An 11,127-nucleotide genomic window follows, 5' to 3' on the forward strand; every position below is an offset into this window, starting at 1 on the left:
TGAAAACGCAAATAAACATTACAGCTTTGGGATGGGCAGCATCTAATGAGATCATTAGAGATAGTGAACCAAAGCCATTTAAGAAGAAATACCGCCATCTAGTGCAGAAAATGAGTAGTGAACTACAAAAATAACACATCCTGTGTCCAAGAATGGAGATTTTATCGTTTCTTTATCTATCAAGAAAACAATAAGTGTTGATCAATATACTGTAGTGCAAAGAGGTCACCTATTATTTGAACATGAAAACTTATTTACATGGCAAGGAAACAAATACTTAATCCACAGTATGTTTCACTTGATCTTATTTGATCGCTTCAATGTAACAAATCCAAAGCAAGTACATTCCTTTGCTTGTTTTTTGTCAATAATACTATGTGACAAACAGGCACCTGGAAGCTTTGTTCACGTCCTACCATTTTAAGCTCCGGATATTCCGCCTTTTTACTCTGACGTAACATGACTGACACAGGCCTCACCGAATAAGCGCTTCCAGGGAGCATGATTGGCAGCGGCATTGACCAATGAGCGTTCGAGCTCTGGCAGCTATGGCGTCTGTGCCCCGTCTGCTGATTTGCAACCCGCCGAAATAGGATCGGTGAAGAAGGAGACCTTCGATCGGTTCGCCATGGACTGTTCTAGGATCAGTAAGGTTTAAATACGACTCTAACCATAGAGCGGTAAGTAAGAATACTGGCAGTAACTTGTGTCTGATTCTAGGTTAGTGTTCGTATCCAGAACGGTCCGAATGAAACGGAGGTCTGGACGCTTTTGAGCACATAATTACGGTGGAATATCACGTTTCAAACATAATGGTGGCAGTGAACCAAAGCCATTTAAGAAGAAATACCGCCATCTAGTGCAGAAAATGAGTAGTGAACTACAAAAATAACACATCCTGTGTCCAAGAATGGAGATTTTATCGTTTCTTTATCTATCAAGAAAACAATAAGTGTTGATCAATATACTGTAGTGCAAAGAGGTCACCTATTATTTGAACATGAAAACTTATTTACATGGCAAGGAAACAAATACTTAATCCACAGTATGTTTCACTTGATCTTATTTGATCGCTTCAATGTAACAAATCCAAAGCAAGTACATTCCTTTGCTTGTTTTTTGTCAATAATACTATGTGACAAACAGGCACCTGGAAGCTTTGTTCACGTCCTACCATTTTAAGCTCCGGAGTCCGGATATTCCGCCTTTTCACGCTGACGTAACATGACTGACACAGGCCTCACCGAATAAGCGCTTCCAGGGAGCATGATTGGCAGCGGCATTGACCAATGAGCGTTCGAGCTCTGGCAGCTATGGCGTCTGTGCCCCGTCTGCTGATTTGCAACCCGCCGAAATAGGATCGGTGAAGAAGGAGACCTTCGATCGGTTCGCCATGGACTGTTCTAGGATCAGTAAGGTTTAAATACGACTCTAACCATAGAGCGGTAAGTAAGAATACTGTCAGTAACTTGTGTCTGATTCTAGGTTAGTGTTCGTATCCAGAACGGTCTGAATGAAACGGAGGTCTGGACGCTTTTGAGCACATAATTACGGTGGAATATCACGTTTCAAACATAATGGTGGCTTTGGCCTGTGCTGCTATTCATCAAAACAAGTAGATTATCTTTCCTCGCAAAGTCAGCTCTGACTTTGGACTCGGTTTTATGTGTATATACCTTCTCTATATGTGAAATAAACGAAACATTATATCACATACACGTTCTTTGTCAAACGCAGGTGCTGCGACCCAGTTTTTAACGTTACCGAGTGTGTAAGAAACATGCACGCGCTCCAAACTTCAGCCGCCTCGCGTCGCGGTGACGCTGTCAAAAACGTCACGTTGGCTCACGTTCCCACCTGTATGTTGAAAAAAATGTGATAATGTAGCAATAAGTTCATTAGAAATGCTGATTGTTCGGTCTCCTTTCCTTGTGTGATTTTGTGGTCTTCTTTATTTGGAATAAATAATGGTAATGCTAAGCACATTTTGCATAAATAAGAAAATTAAAGAAGAATCCTACAAAATACCACGTAGGATTTGTCAAGTTCAGAATGTTTGGAAACATATAAGCTGAAAAAAATCATAGACTTGTGAATTTTGTGGACTAAAAAAAACAACAATTCTGCATATTTTATCATTGTGTATACTCTAGTGTTTTTTTTTTTGGAAGTTTAAAAAACGAACAAATCTGGTGTGTATGATAGAAATGTGTCTTTAAAATTGTCTTTTTTTATTTTCAGAAAAGGAAAATAACATTAGGATATCAATATATTAAATAGAAATTGGGTTTTTTATAAATATTTCATTTATACATGAATCGTGTGGTCAAACTAAAAGCATGTAATGTTTTAAAAACACTGAAATTAATGTGTAACTGAAATAGCTAATATTGTAAAAATGTGATAGATCTGGTTCATGTGGCACTGAATAAAAATCTTAAAGGGTTAGTTCACCCAAAAATGAAAATTAGCCTGTGTTTTACTCACCCCCGAGGCATCCTAGGTGTATATGACTTTCTTCTTTCAAACGAATCCAGTCAGAGTTATATTAAAAATAGTCCTGGCTATTCCAAGCTCTATCATTGCAGTCAGCGGGTGTTGCAGTTGAACAGTCCACAAGTCGTCAAATAAAGCACACGCATCCGTAATAAAAATGTGCCTCACACGGCTCCGGGGGGTGAATAAAGGCCTCCTGTAGTGAATCCATGCGTTTTTGTAAGAAAAATATCCATATTTCAAACGTAATAACTACTTTTCTCTCACTTCTGGTATCTGTCATACGGGGAAGCCGTGCCGGCGGATGATGTAGTACGTCGGCGTTGCGTGATTAGTGACGAACGCGGAGAGAGAACAAAACAAAACTCTGGTCATGAATTAGAAGTACAAACCGAAGATTTGCAAAGAAAAATGTCGGAGGATTTCGATATAAGCCAAGAGGAGACTGGTTTTCCTTTGCTAAAGTAAGGAAACTTTGCTTCCTTTGCTCCTATAAACAAACTCGCAAGACTAGCATATCTCAGGGGCGCGCGCGCTGAGCATACGTCCTGCGTCAACCGCCGGAATGCCTTCCGCATAAGACAGATACCGGAAGTGAGAGAAAAGTAGTTATTACGTTTGAAATATGGATATTTTTCTTACAAAAACGCATGGATTCACTACAGAAGGCCTTTATTCACCCCCCGGATCCGGGGGAGGCATGTTTTTATTACGAATGCGTGTGCTTTGTTTGACGACTTGTGGACTGCTCAACTGCAACACCCGCTGACTGCAATGATAGAGCTTGGAATAGCCAGGACAATTTTTAATATAACTCCGACTGGATATGTCTGAAAGAAGAAAGTCATATACACCTAGGATGCCTCGGGGGTGAGTAAAACACAGGCTAATTTTCATTTTTGGGTGAACTAACCCTTTAACTTAGTATAAAGTCTTAATACCACAAAATTCAACAAATTTAGCCAAGTGTGGATTTAAAATATATAAATAAAATGATCAAATGAAATAAATAGAATAATAATTTTAAAAACAAATTGTCAAAAATCTAAATTTACTATTTACTTTCCTAATATATGTTACTGAAATGTTAGCATTTGTAAACTCATCATAAATTAGTAACTTGCTTATTATCTAACTATACTCTTTTTTTTGTTTGTTTGCTTTAGATACAAAGTTGCGTTAAAAAGCTGGTCATCACTGTGCTTGTGAGAGGGAAAAAGATGGATCCGTCTGCAGGTATGCACATGTCTGCTGTTCCCCAGAACAATGAAGTGGTCCACGTCTCTGTCGGTAACCCCATTATAACCATGTATCAGCCGCAACCACAACCTCCAAACATCGCACAAATCATCACACATCACGTGGTACCTCAAGAAGTCTCCTGTCAGGCTATACAGCACACGATCCCATCGCACATCCAAATGCCAACTCACATCCAGACTCAGTCACACATCCAGCCTGCTCCACATCTGCAGACTCTACCGCAAGGCCACATGGAAGCTCAGGCTTATATTCCGACCCAAGACCACATGTCAACACAAGGTCCATCAGAGGGCCAGAGCGCCGCGCCGTCTCAAGATGATGCAGTGAACTCACTGCAAGTCCCTTTTGCAGATGTAGCCTCCCTGCTGGACCCTAACATGAAGAGCTCAAAGGCTCGCAAATACCAGATCCATTACGACGAGGTGAAGAGGAGATTGGAACCACCTGAGAAGATGTCTCTCCGATCTCTGGCTGCCTATACAAGAGTGAGTCGAGGTCCGGCTAGTAAGAAAACACTCTTGGAGTCTCTAAATGTCTTCGGTCTGTCACCAAGCACCAATACAGCAGTGTCCAGTTCCTTTTCCAAACTAACTGAAGGTACGTCTGAACAATATACTTGGAAAAAGTGAAAAATCAAACCTGTTTGAAAATAAAAAAGGTATTTTTATAGTTTTAGTGGCTTTTTGCACATAAAATGAAAGTCATCAGTGTTGTTTTAGACCCCACTGACTGTCATTTTATGGGAAAATCAGTTGATATATGCTTTAAAATATCTTGTTTTGTAGACAAAGATAAGTCAAACCGGTTTGAAACAACATGAGTCAATAAATGATGACAGAATTGTAATTTTTGGGTAAACTATCCCTTTAAACACAACCAGAAATGAATGTAGACAAGGTTAAAGCAAATTAATTCTACATAACTGCATGAATTTTCATTATTTTCAGGTGACACAGCTGCCCTTTGCAAAGACATGAAGGATTTTGCACTGCAATATGTCGATTATGAGAATATGGCGAAACAGTTGCTACCTGAAACAAACCAAGTGCAGCACTGGTCAAAAATCATTGAAACAAGGTCAGTTATTAGTAGGCCTGTACAAATAATAGTAAATGGTTCTGCTGTGATTCAAAAAGTAATTTTGGTTGTTTCTCTGTTTGTTAAACAGGAATTATCTAGAGGAGATGAGGAAGATTTTTAATGACCATCTGAATACACGTTTGTTCTCCAATGTTACGCATGGTCTTGGTAACGGCATGATGGACGTGGCTCTCGATATAGTAGATAACGTCATTGACCGACAAATCCGAATCCTCTCAGGGAACACAGACCCCAAACCCGAACCTCCGGTGAGAAGGATAAGGAAACGCAACCGCAAGCCCAAAGCCGCCACGGAAGACGGCAAACCTAAAGAAAAGGGCAAAAGGGGACGGAAGAAAGGGAAACAGATGCGGCTGGATTAGAATTGTAATTTTTGGGTAAACTATCCCTTTAAACACAACCAGAAATGAATGTAGACAAGGTTAAAGCAAATTAATTCTACATAACTGCATGAATTTTCATTATTTTCAGGTGACACAGCTGCCGTTTGCAACGACATGAAGGATTTTGCACTGCAATATGTCGATTATGAGAATATGGCGAAACAGTTGCTACCTGAAACAAACCAAGTGCAGCACTGGTCAAAAATCATTGAAACAAGGTCAGTTATTAGTAGGCCTGTACAAATAATAGTAAATGGTTCTGCTGTGATTCAAAAAGTAATTTTGGTTGTTTCTCTGTTTGTTAAACAGGAATTATCTAGAGGAGATGAGGAAGATTTTTAATGACCATCTGAATACACGTTTGTTCTCCAATGTTACGCATGGTCTTGGTAACGGCATGATGGACGTGGCTCTCAATATCATAGATACCGTCATCGACCGACAAATCCGAATCCTCTCAGGGAACACAGACCCCAAACCCGAACCTCCGGTGAGAAGGATAAGGAAACGCAACCGCAAGCCCAAAGCCGCCACGGAAGACGGCAAACCTAAAGAAAAGGGCAAAAGGGGACGGAAGAAAGGGAAACAGATGCGGCTGGATTCTGTTGTTCCTGAGGTTCAACAGTCCTCAGAGATGGAGAGCAGCATGTTAACGCTAGTCTCTGTAGGATACGAAACCATTTCCAGTGGACTTAACCCCACCAATGCAGGTCTTGCGTAACATCACGTGCCTGAAAGGTGCAGAGAGACACTGTGAATTCTGAGTGCAAAAAGTTTTTCATAGAAAGTTTTAGTTTTATAAATGTTAGACTTCTCTCCTTCTCTCAAGACTGGCTATATTTTGTTTCGTTTTTTCTCACAATCTGGTCAATCAAGAAAATAATGTAGGTCTGAGAGGATGTTGGCAGAGATTTTTTGATTTAAAGCAATCATGTATTGCCCTCAACCTTTTGTTTTGCCATTTGTGGCAAAGAACAAATGTACACAGACAATTTTTTTTTTCAAGCACTATGCTGTATTCTCATAAAATGGTCACAATATCAATTTCTGTTGGTCTCATTTTAGAATTTTATCTCTGAAGTGTTTTTTGATTCTGTTGTACTTAATCTTGCAAACTCCAAGCAATTTAGTTTGAGAATGAACATATCTTCTCTTGGACATTGTTTGATTTTTCGGACTATTTATTTCCTTTTTCTGTTTGTGTCTGATATTTAGTGTATGTGAACAACTGTAGCCTGTACTCGGTAAGTTTTGCAGATTGCTCATCATATGCTTGTATTAAAGGCATTACATTTTTTAAGCAATTTGTATATTTATTACATTTATATTGCTTGCAGAGCGTAAAAGGATCCATTTTAATACAAAACTGAAATTTATTGAATGGATTTATTGCAAGTACAACTGCATATAATTAGGGTTAGGAATTTAAATAAACCCTTAACCCTACGTATTAATTTTATGAGCGTTGCATATCTCACATTATTTGCGCTATGAGCCAGAGATATCCGAAACTATGTGGATTTAAACGATAAAATATGGAAGGAGGGGCACAATCCTAACATCATAGAGACTTTTTTTATATGATCCATTATTAAGTAACATGTAACAATATGTTTATAACCATTCAGAACAGCTTTGCAGCCACATAACATCATATTAGCATTGTGGTGGCAACATTTGCACAGTTATTTAATAACATGTAGTTGCTGTTATAATTAATCTGTTTTATACGTCCTCTCAAATATCAATAATAGCTAATTGGTTTGTTTTCAATTATGCTCACTTCAACTGCTTTGTAATCTTTTGTATTTTCACAAAAGATTTCCCCACAAAGCAGCTTTTCTGAATCCCTGGCGAGCATGCAGAGAAAATCCTCACCATGGAGTCAGATTTGTAGCTGAGCCAATGATATTGTTTGTCTGTTTGTTGTTCCTCTCTCTCTCTCTTCTGCCCTGTAGGAGACGTTTGATGTGGGCGTTCTGCAGTTCACAGTGTCATTTACAGGTGTCCTGTCCACTGTGAGGCTTTCATCAGACTGAGGATTAGGAGTGCATTAGAGTAGGTCTGAATCAGAGCAGGCGGTAGAGAGACAGGGATTGAGGGGAAGAAAATAAATGTGTGATGAGTGAGGGAGGGAGTAGTTTGTTTCGCAAACATACATGTATATACAACCCGGACAAGAGTGGAAGGAAAACAGGTGGAGGACACAAAAAAGGACAATATTGCACAAATATATACTGATACAAAGCAAGACATGGAGTTGTGTGAGATTTTAGATCAGAAGCATATTCTAGACTGCCGTGGTAATCCAGGACACAATCAGTGCTGAGAACTAAAGAGGTCATCACAACCTCACACAGACATATGGACAAGATGGGGGCCAGTCGTCCACTACCTAATGCGCCCAAGGGTAAGTAAGAACAGCCACAATGGAAAGACTGTCTGAAGGATGCACATTTCAATGTACGTTTTCTATTCTCAGACTCACTAAGTGCTGCAATAGAGGCCATCAGTGTGAGCACAGAACTTGTCGAGGAGGAACTAAAGCCATATTTGGACACAGTACTCAATGTTGCCATAGAAAGAAGTGAGTATTTCATGTTTTTGTTACTGTATATAATTTAAGATTTAGATTATTTGTTTGGGACTGGAGAAGTCAAGAGTGTACATGTATTCATGTAGACATGCATAGTACTAGTTGAGTGCTTATGTAACAAAAACTAGGCCCTCTGATCATTACACAGGATGTTATATCTTGTGACATCTCTTAATATATTATGCCTTTATAAAGTAGTTTCTTTAAAGTAAACGGAAACTGTTGTCAATTGGTATGAGCTTGTTTCAGCTAGTTAGATGCAGAATGTGCCAGCACTTTGAGTGAGTTCTGAAAGCTGCTTAGTGCGTATTGCTATTACACTTTGGCTATACCTGACCGAGGCTACTATCATAAGTTATTATGTGTCTCTCTGGAAAACGTAATTTTGCCTGGTCAGTTGCAACACTCTAAGTTTGAATATTTTTGCATAATGAACTCCAAACGGTAATATTTGCTGTCATCCTAAGCAAATGGTTTCTTTCATAGCTATGCTGGTTTTGTCTCTTGATCCACTTTGCGTTAAATTTATTCTCACATAGTCAAATAATATAAACTTAAATCAATGTTTGATGTGTAAAAAGCAGGATAATGTACAGTCTGATTATGTACTGAAATGATACAAGACCCTGTGAGGTTTATTTTGCAATAATGAACAAGTGACTGTGTGTTATCCCCTACATATCACAAATCATCCGAGCACAGGTGAGAAATCATAATTAATACATCAACAAGGATAGCTGTGCGAAGGATACACAACTCCTGTGGATTTGAAAACAGAGACGCTCTAATCCGCATTTGTCTCTGTGAGAGCCTTTGAGTGACAGGAACGATTAGCCAGACTGCTCCTTTGTACACAAGCAACCAGGTGGCCAGCTGTGAGCGACTTCTGTAGTTTGTGGAAACATCATTTGTTAATCTGTGCGTATGTTCACTAAGGACAACTGGATAAGAATGGTCTAGCTAGCATGATGTACACAATTTATCCAATTTGTTGTACTTTCAGAGGGATGGGATATATATTCATAACCGTTTGGGGTCAGTACAATTAAAATTAATAATTTTATTCTCCAAGGACACATTAAATTGATCAACAAAAAGAGAGTAAAGGCATTTATAATTTTACAAAAAAAAGTATTTTGAAGTTTGTATTCATCAATGAATCCTAGAAAAATGTCACAGTTACCACAAAATTATTTAGCAGCACAACTGTTTTCAACATAATATTAAGAAATGACTTTTTCTTAATGAGAAATTACCTTTTCTTTCAGCATATTGGAAAGTTCATGTGCTGTAAATACAACTTTGCCATTACAGAAATAATTCTCATTTAAAAAAAAATATTAAAGTAGAGAATGGTTATTCGTTGTAATCATATTCCACAATATTATTGTTTTACTGTATTGTGTATCAAATAAATGTAGACTTAGAGAGCATAAGACACTTCTTTTAAAAACATTAATACTGTACATATTACTCACCCCAAGCTTTGTGCAATATGTTTTTCTTGTCCTAGAGAAAGGCATATCAGAGCAGGTGGTAGAAAGTGGGATTCTGCCTGTTCTGGCTCAGATTTTAAGAAGAAAGAGCACACTCACTACTCACACTGCCAGACTGGTAGCTGAACTGGCCAGAGATGGTAAGAACAAATGTATACATACATAATGCATGTGTTTGTTGGTGTAGCTTTGTGGTTAAGAATATGGGCTGCGCTGTAAACGAATGGTTGAACTCAAGAGATGATCCATGAACGAGACCTACACCATTACCTCAGGTTGCTTGTGGGTTTGTTTCTCTAATAAGTTGCACTGGATAAACTGCAAATTTTGCAAATAATGGGAGCTTGATATCTAACTTAATACTTATGTATTGACTGTATTGACTGATTATTGATTCTATAATTCCATCTTTCTTTAGCTCCTGTGAGAGAGCAATGCTTTGAGACAGGCATTGTGTCTGCCCTTGTGACCTTACTGCTAAGCCAAGACCAGGACCTTCTCCTTCACGTTAGCCAGGCCATCGCCAGGATTTGCTATGACAGCAGTGAGTGAACCTGAACTTTTGCCCTGTTCTTCTAACCACAGGTCTTAATGGCGGTACTGATGTGAGAGCATTAGTCATACTTTAGTATGTCATTGAGTAAGACTCAGAAAGACATTTGTAGCGCCCTATTTACCATAACAAAGGTATTAACCCCCAGTTGATCTGAATTGATCTGTTTCAGAGGCATTCTGAATCTGAGAGGATGTGACTCAGATGTGTAGTTTCAGAAAATAGTTACAATTTTTCACATTTGAAAGCTTATGAGAATGCATCAGTTTGTCATTGGCAACAATAGTGTATTTGGATGCTTTCCATATTGTGATTTTGCTGGAACAGGCAGCGTTCACGAGAAGTGGAGTGCGCAAAAGCTGTGTGTGAAAATTGTCAGATAATATTTAACTCTACATAATTTAATGGCAGGATTTTGAGTGAAATTACCTTATCCGTTTCAGCAAACATCAAGAGAGATAATACAATCATAGATTTTTTAAAGGGATACTTTACCCAAAATTGAAAATTCTGTCATCGGTGTTTTTCTTTTTCTTTTTTTGTCTATCCAACAAAGCTAAAGGGGTTTCAATGTTGTTTTTATTCTTCAAAATGAGGCATGATGACAGAATTTTCATTTTTGGGTCCAGTATCCCTCTGATAAATCACAGATTTTCAGTCTGCAATCTGTATCTTGATGCTGACCCTTGACGTTGGGATTTAAGAGATTATTCTCTTGCCAGACTTGCAGCAGGAGCGATTCCTGAGGCTCGGAGCTGTCCCACGACTGGTGTCGGTTCTTCTCCAGTACAGTGAGAACGAGGCACTGCTGAGCTCTTGCCTTCTGGCCCTTTGTAACCTGGCCGACATGGGCGAAGAAGATGGCACCATGCTCTCCTGGGAGGAAGCGGCATATTTTGGCGAGGGGGAGCGGGTTTTCCGTGGCACCTCACGGTACTCTTTCGGCTTCTCTTCAGCTGTGATGGTGGTCAGGCTGAAACAGTGGACTAACGGCCAGTACTCTGTGGCAGTAGAAGTGCTTCGAAGGTGCTCCACAATGCTGTGGGGTGCAAAAAACGGCCACCAGACTGGACACCGCTTACCGAACTTTGCCCACCTAGTCAGCTGCCCCAAATTGTATAAAGTTATCAAATGCTCAGTGAAGAACATACCGAGAAACAGGAATCTGAGGGCAGCAGTGCTTCATACCCTCTTGTGAGGCTTCATCGTAGTGCTTTTGGACTCAGAATATTAATGAAC

The 11,127-nt window shown here is 39.2% G+C and overlaps 3 protein-coding genes across 5 annotated transcripts in view; 2 read left to right on the forward strand and 1 right to left on the reverse strand.

Moving 5' to 3' along the window:
* Positions 1–522: 522 nt before the first annotated feature.
* LOC107755466 (uncharacterized) lies at positions 523–6,504 on the forward strand. Of its 3 annotated transcripts, none has more exons than XM_016572259.1 (5): positions 523–680; positions 3,663–4,356; positions 4,707–4,836; positions 4,928–5,207; positions 5,833–6,504. In XM_016572259.1, the coding sequence occupies exons 2-5, from the start codon at positions 3,717–3,719 to the stop codon at positions 5,962–5,964; spliced, it is 1,182 nt and encodes a 393-aa protein (XP_016427745.1). In that variant the 5' UTR covers positions 523–680; positions 3,663–3,716; the 3' UTR covers positions 5,965–6,504. The 3 variants fall into 3 exon arrangements, with proteins under 3 accessions (XP_016427745.1, XP_016427742.1, XP_016427744.1); XM_016572256.1 differs by lacking the exon at positions 523–680 and adding an exon at positions 1,214–1,445 and having other exon boundaries at positions 5,833–6,503; XM_016572258.1 differs by lacking the exons at positions 523–680; positions 4,707–4,836; positions 4,928–5,207 and adding exons at positions 1,225–1,445; positions 5,332–5,461 and having other exon boundaries at positions 5,553–6,497.
* A 698-nt stretch (positions 6,505–7,202) lies between these two features.
* LOC107755468 (synaptotagmin-15-like) overlaps positions 7,203–11,127 on the reverse strand; it is a 19,250-nt gene continuing 15,325 nt past the window's right edge. The window contains exon 9 of the transcript XR_001641701.1: positions 7,203–7,307. The gene's annotated coding sequence lies outside the window, so the exon portion shown is untranslated. The remainder of the gene's footprint in view (positions 7,308–11,127) is intronic.
* Positions 7,302–11,113, forward strand: LOC107755471 (uncharacterized). Its single transcript, XM_016572268.1, has 5 exons — positions 7,302–7,653; positions 7,726–7,830; positions 9,353–9,475; positions 9,754–9,879; positions 10,611–11,113. Exons 1-5 carry the CDS (start codon positions 7,608–7,610, stop codon positions 11,084–11,086), a joined length of 876 nt encoding a protein of 291 aa, XP_016427754.1. The 5' UTR covers positions 7,302–7,607; the 3' UTR covers positions 11,087–11,113.

Source organism: Sinocyclocheilus rhinocerous, unplaced genomic scaffold, assembly GCF_001515625.1.
Source record: "Sinocyclocheilus rhinocerous isolate Xijiao unplaced genomic scaffold, SAMN03320098_v1.1 scaffold140, whole genome shotgun sequence".
NCBI classification, from domain to species: domain Eukaryota; kingdom Metazoa; phylum Chordata; class Actinopteri; order Cypriniformes; family Cyprinidae; genus Sinocyclocheilus; species Sinocyclocheilus rhinocerous.

Bases quoted from the DNA above. Each gene is read 5' to 3' on its own strand.
- LOC107755471 (XM_016572268.1), top strand. From the start codon at position 7,608: ATGGACAAGATGGGGGCCAGTCGTCCACTACCTAATGCGCCCAAGG. The intron at 7,654-7,725 runs GTAAGTAAGAAC...TTCTATTCTCAG, and splicing joins ACTACCTAATGCGCCCAAGG to ACTCACTAAGTGCTGCAATA. The intron at 9,476-9,753 runs GTAAGAACAAAT...ATCTTTCTTTAG, and splicing joins AGCTGAACTGGCCAGAGATG to CTCCTGTGAGAGAGCAATGC.
- LOC107755466 (XM_016572259.1), top strand. From the start codon at position 3,717: ATGGATCCGTCTGCAGGTATGCACATGTCTGCTGTTCCCCAGAACAAT. The intron at 4,357-4,706 runs GTACGTCTGAAC...CATTATTTTCAG, and splicing joins CTTTTCCAAACTAACTGAAG to GTGACACAGCTGCCCTTTGC. The intron at 5,208-5,832 runs ATGCGGCTGGAT...AAAGGGAAACAG, and splicing joins GACGGAAGAAAGGGAAACAG to ATGCGGCTGGATTCTGTTGT.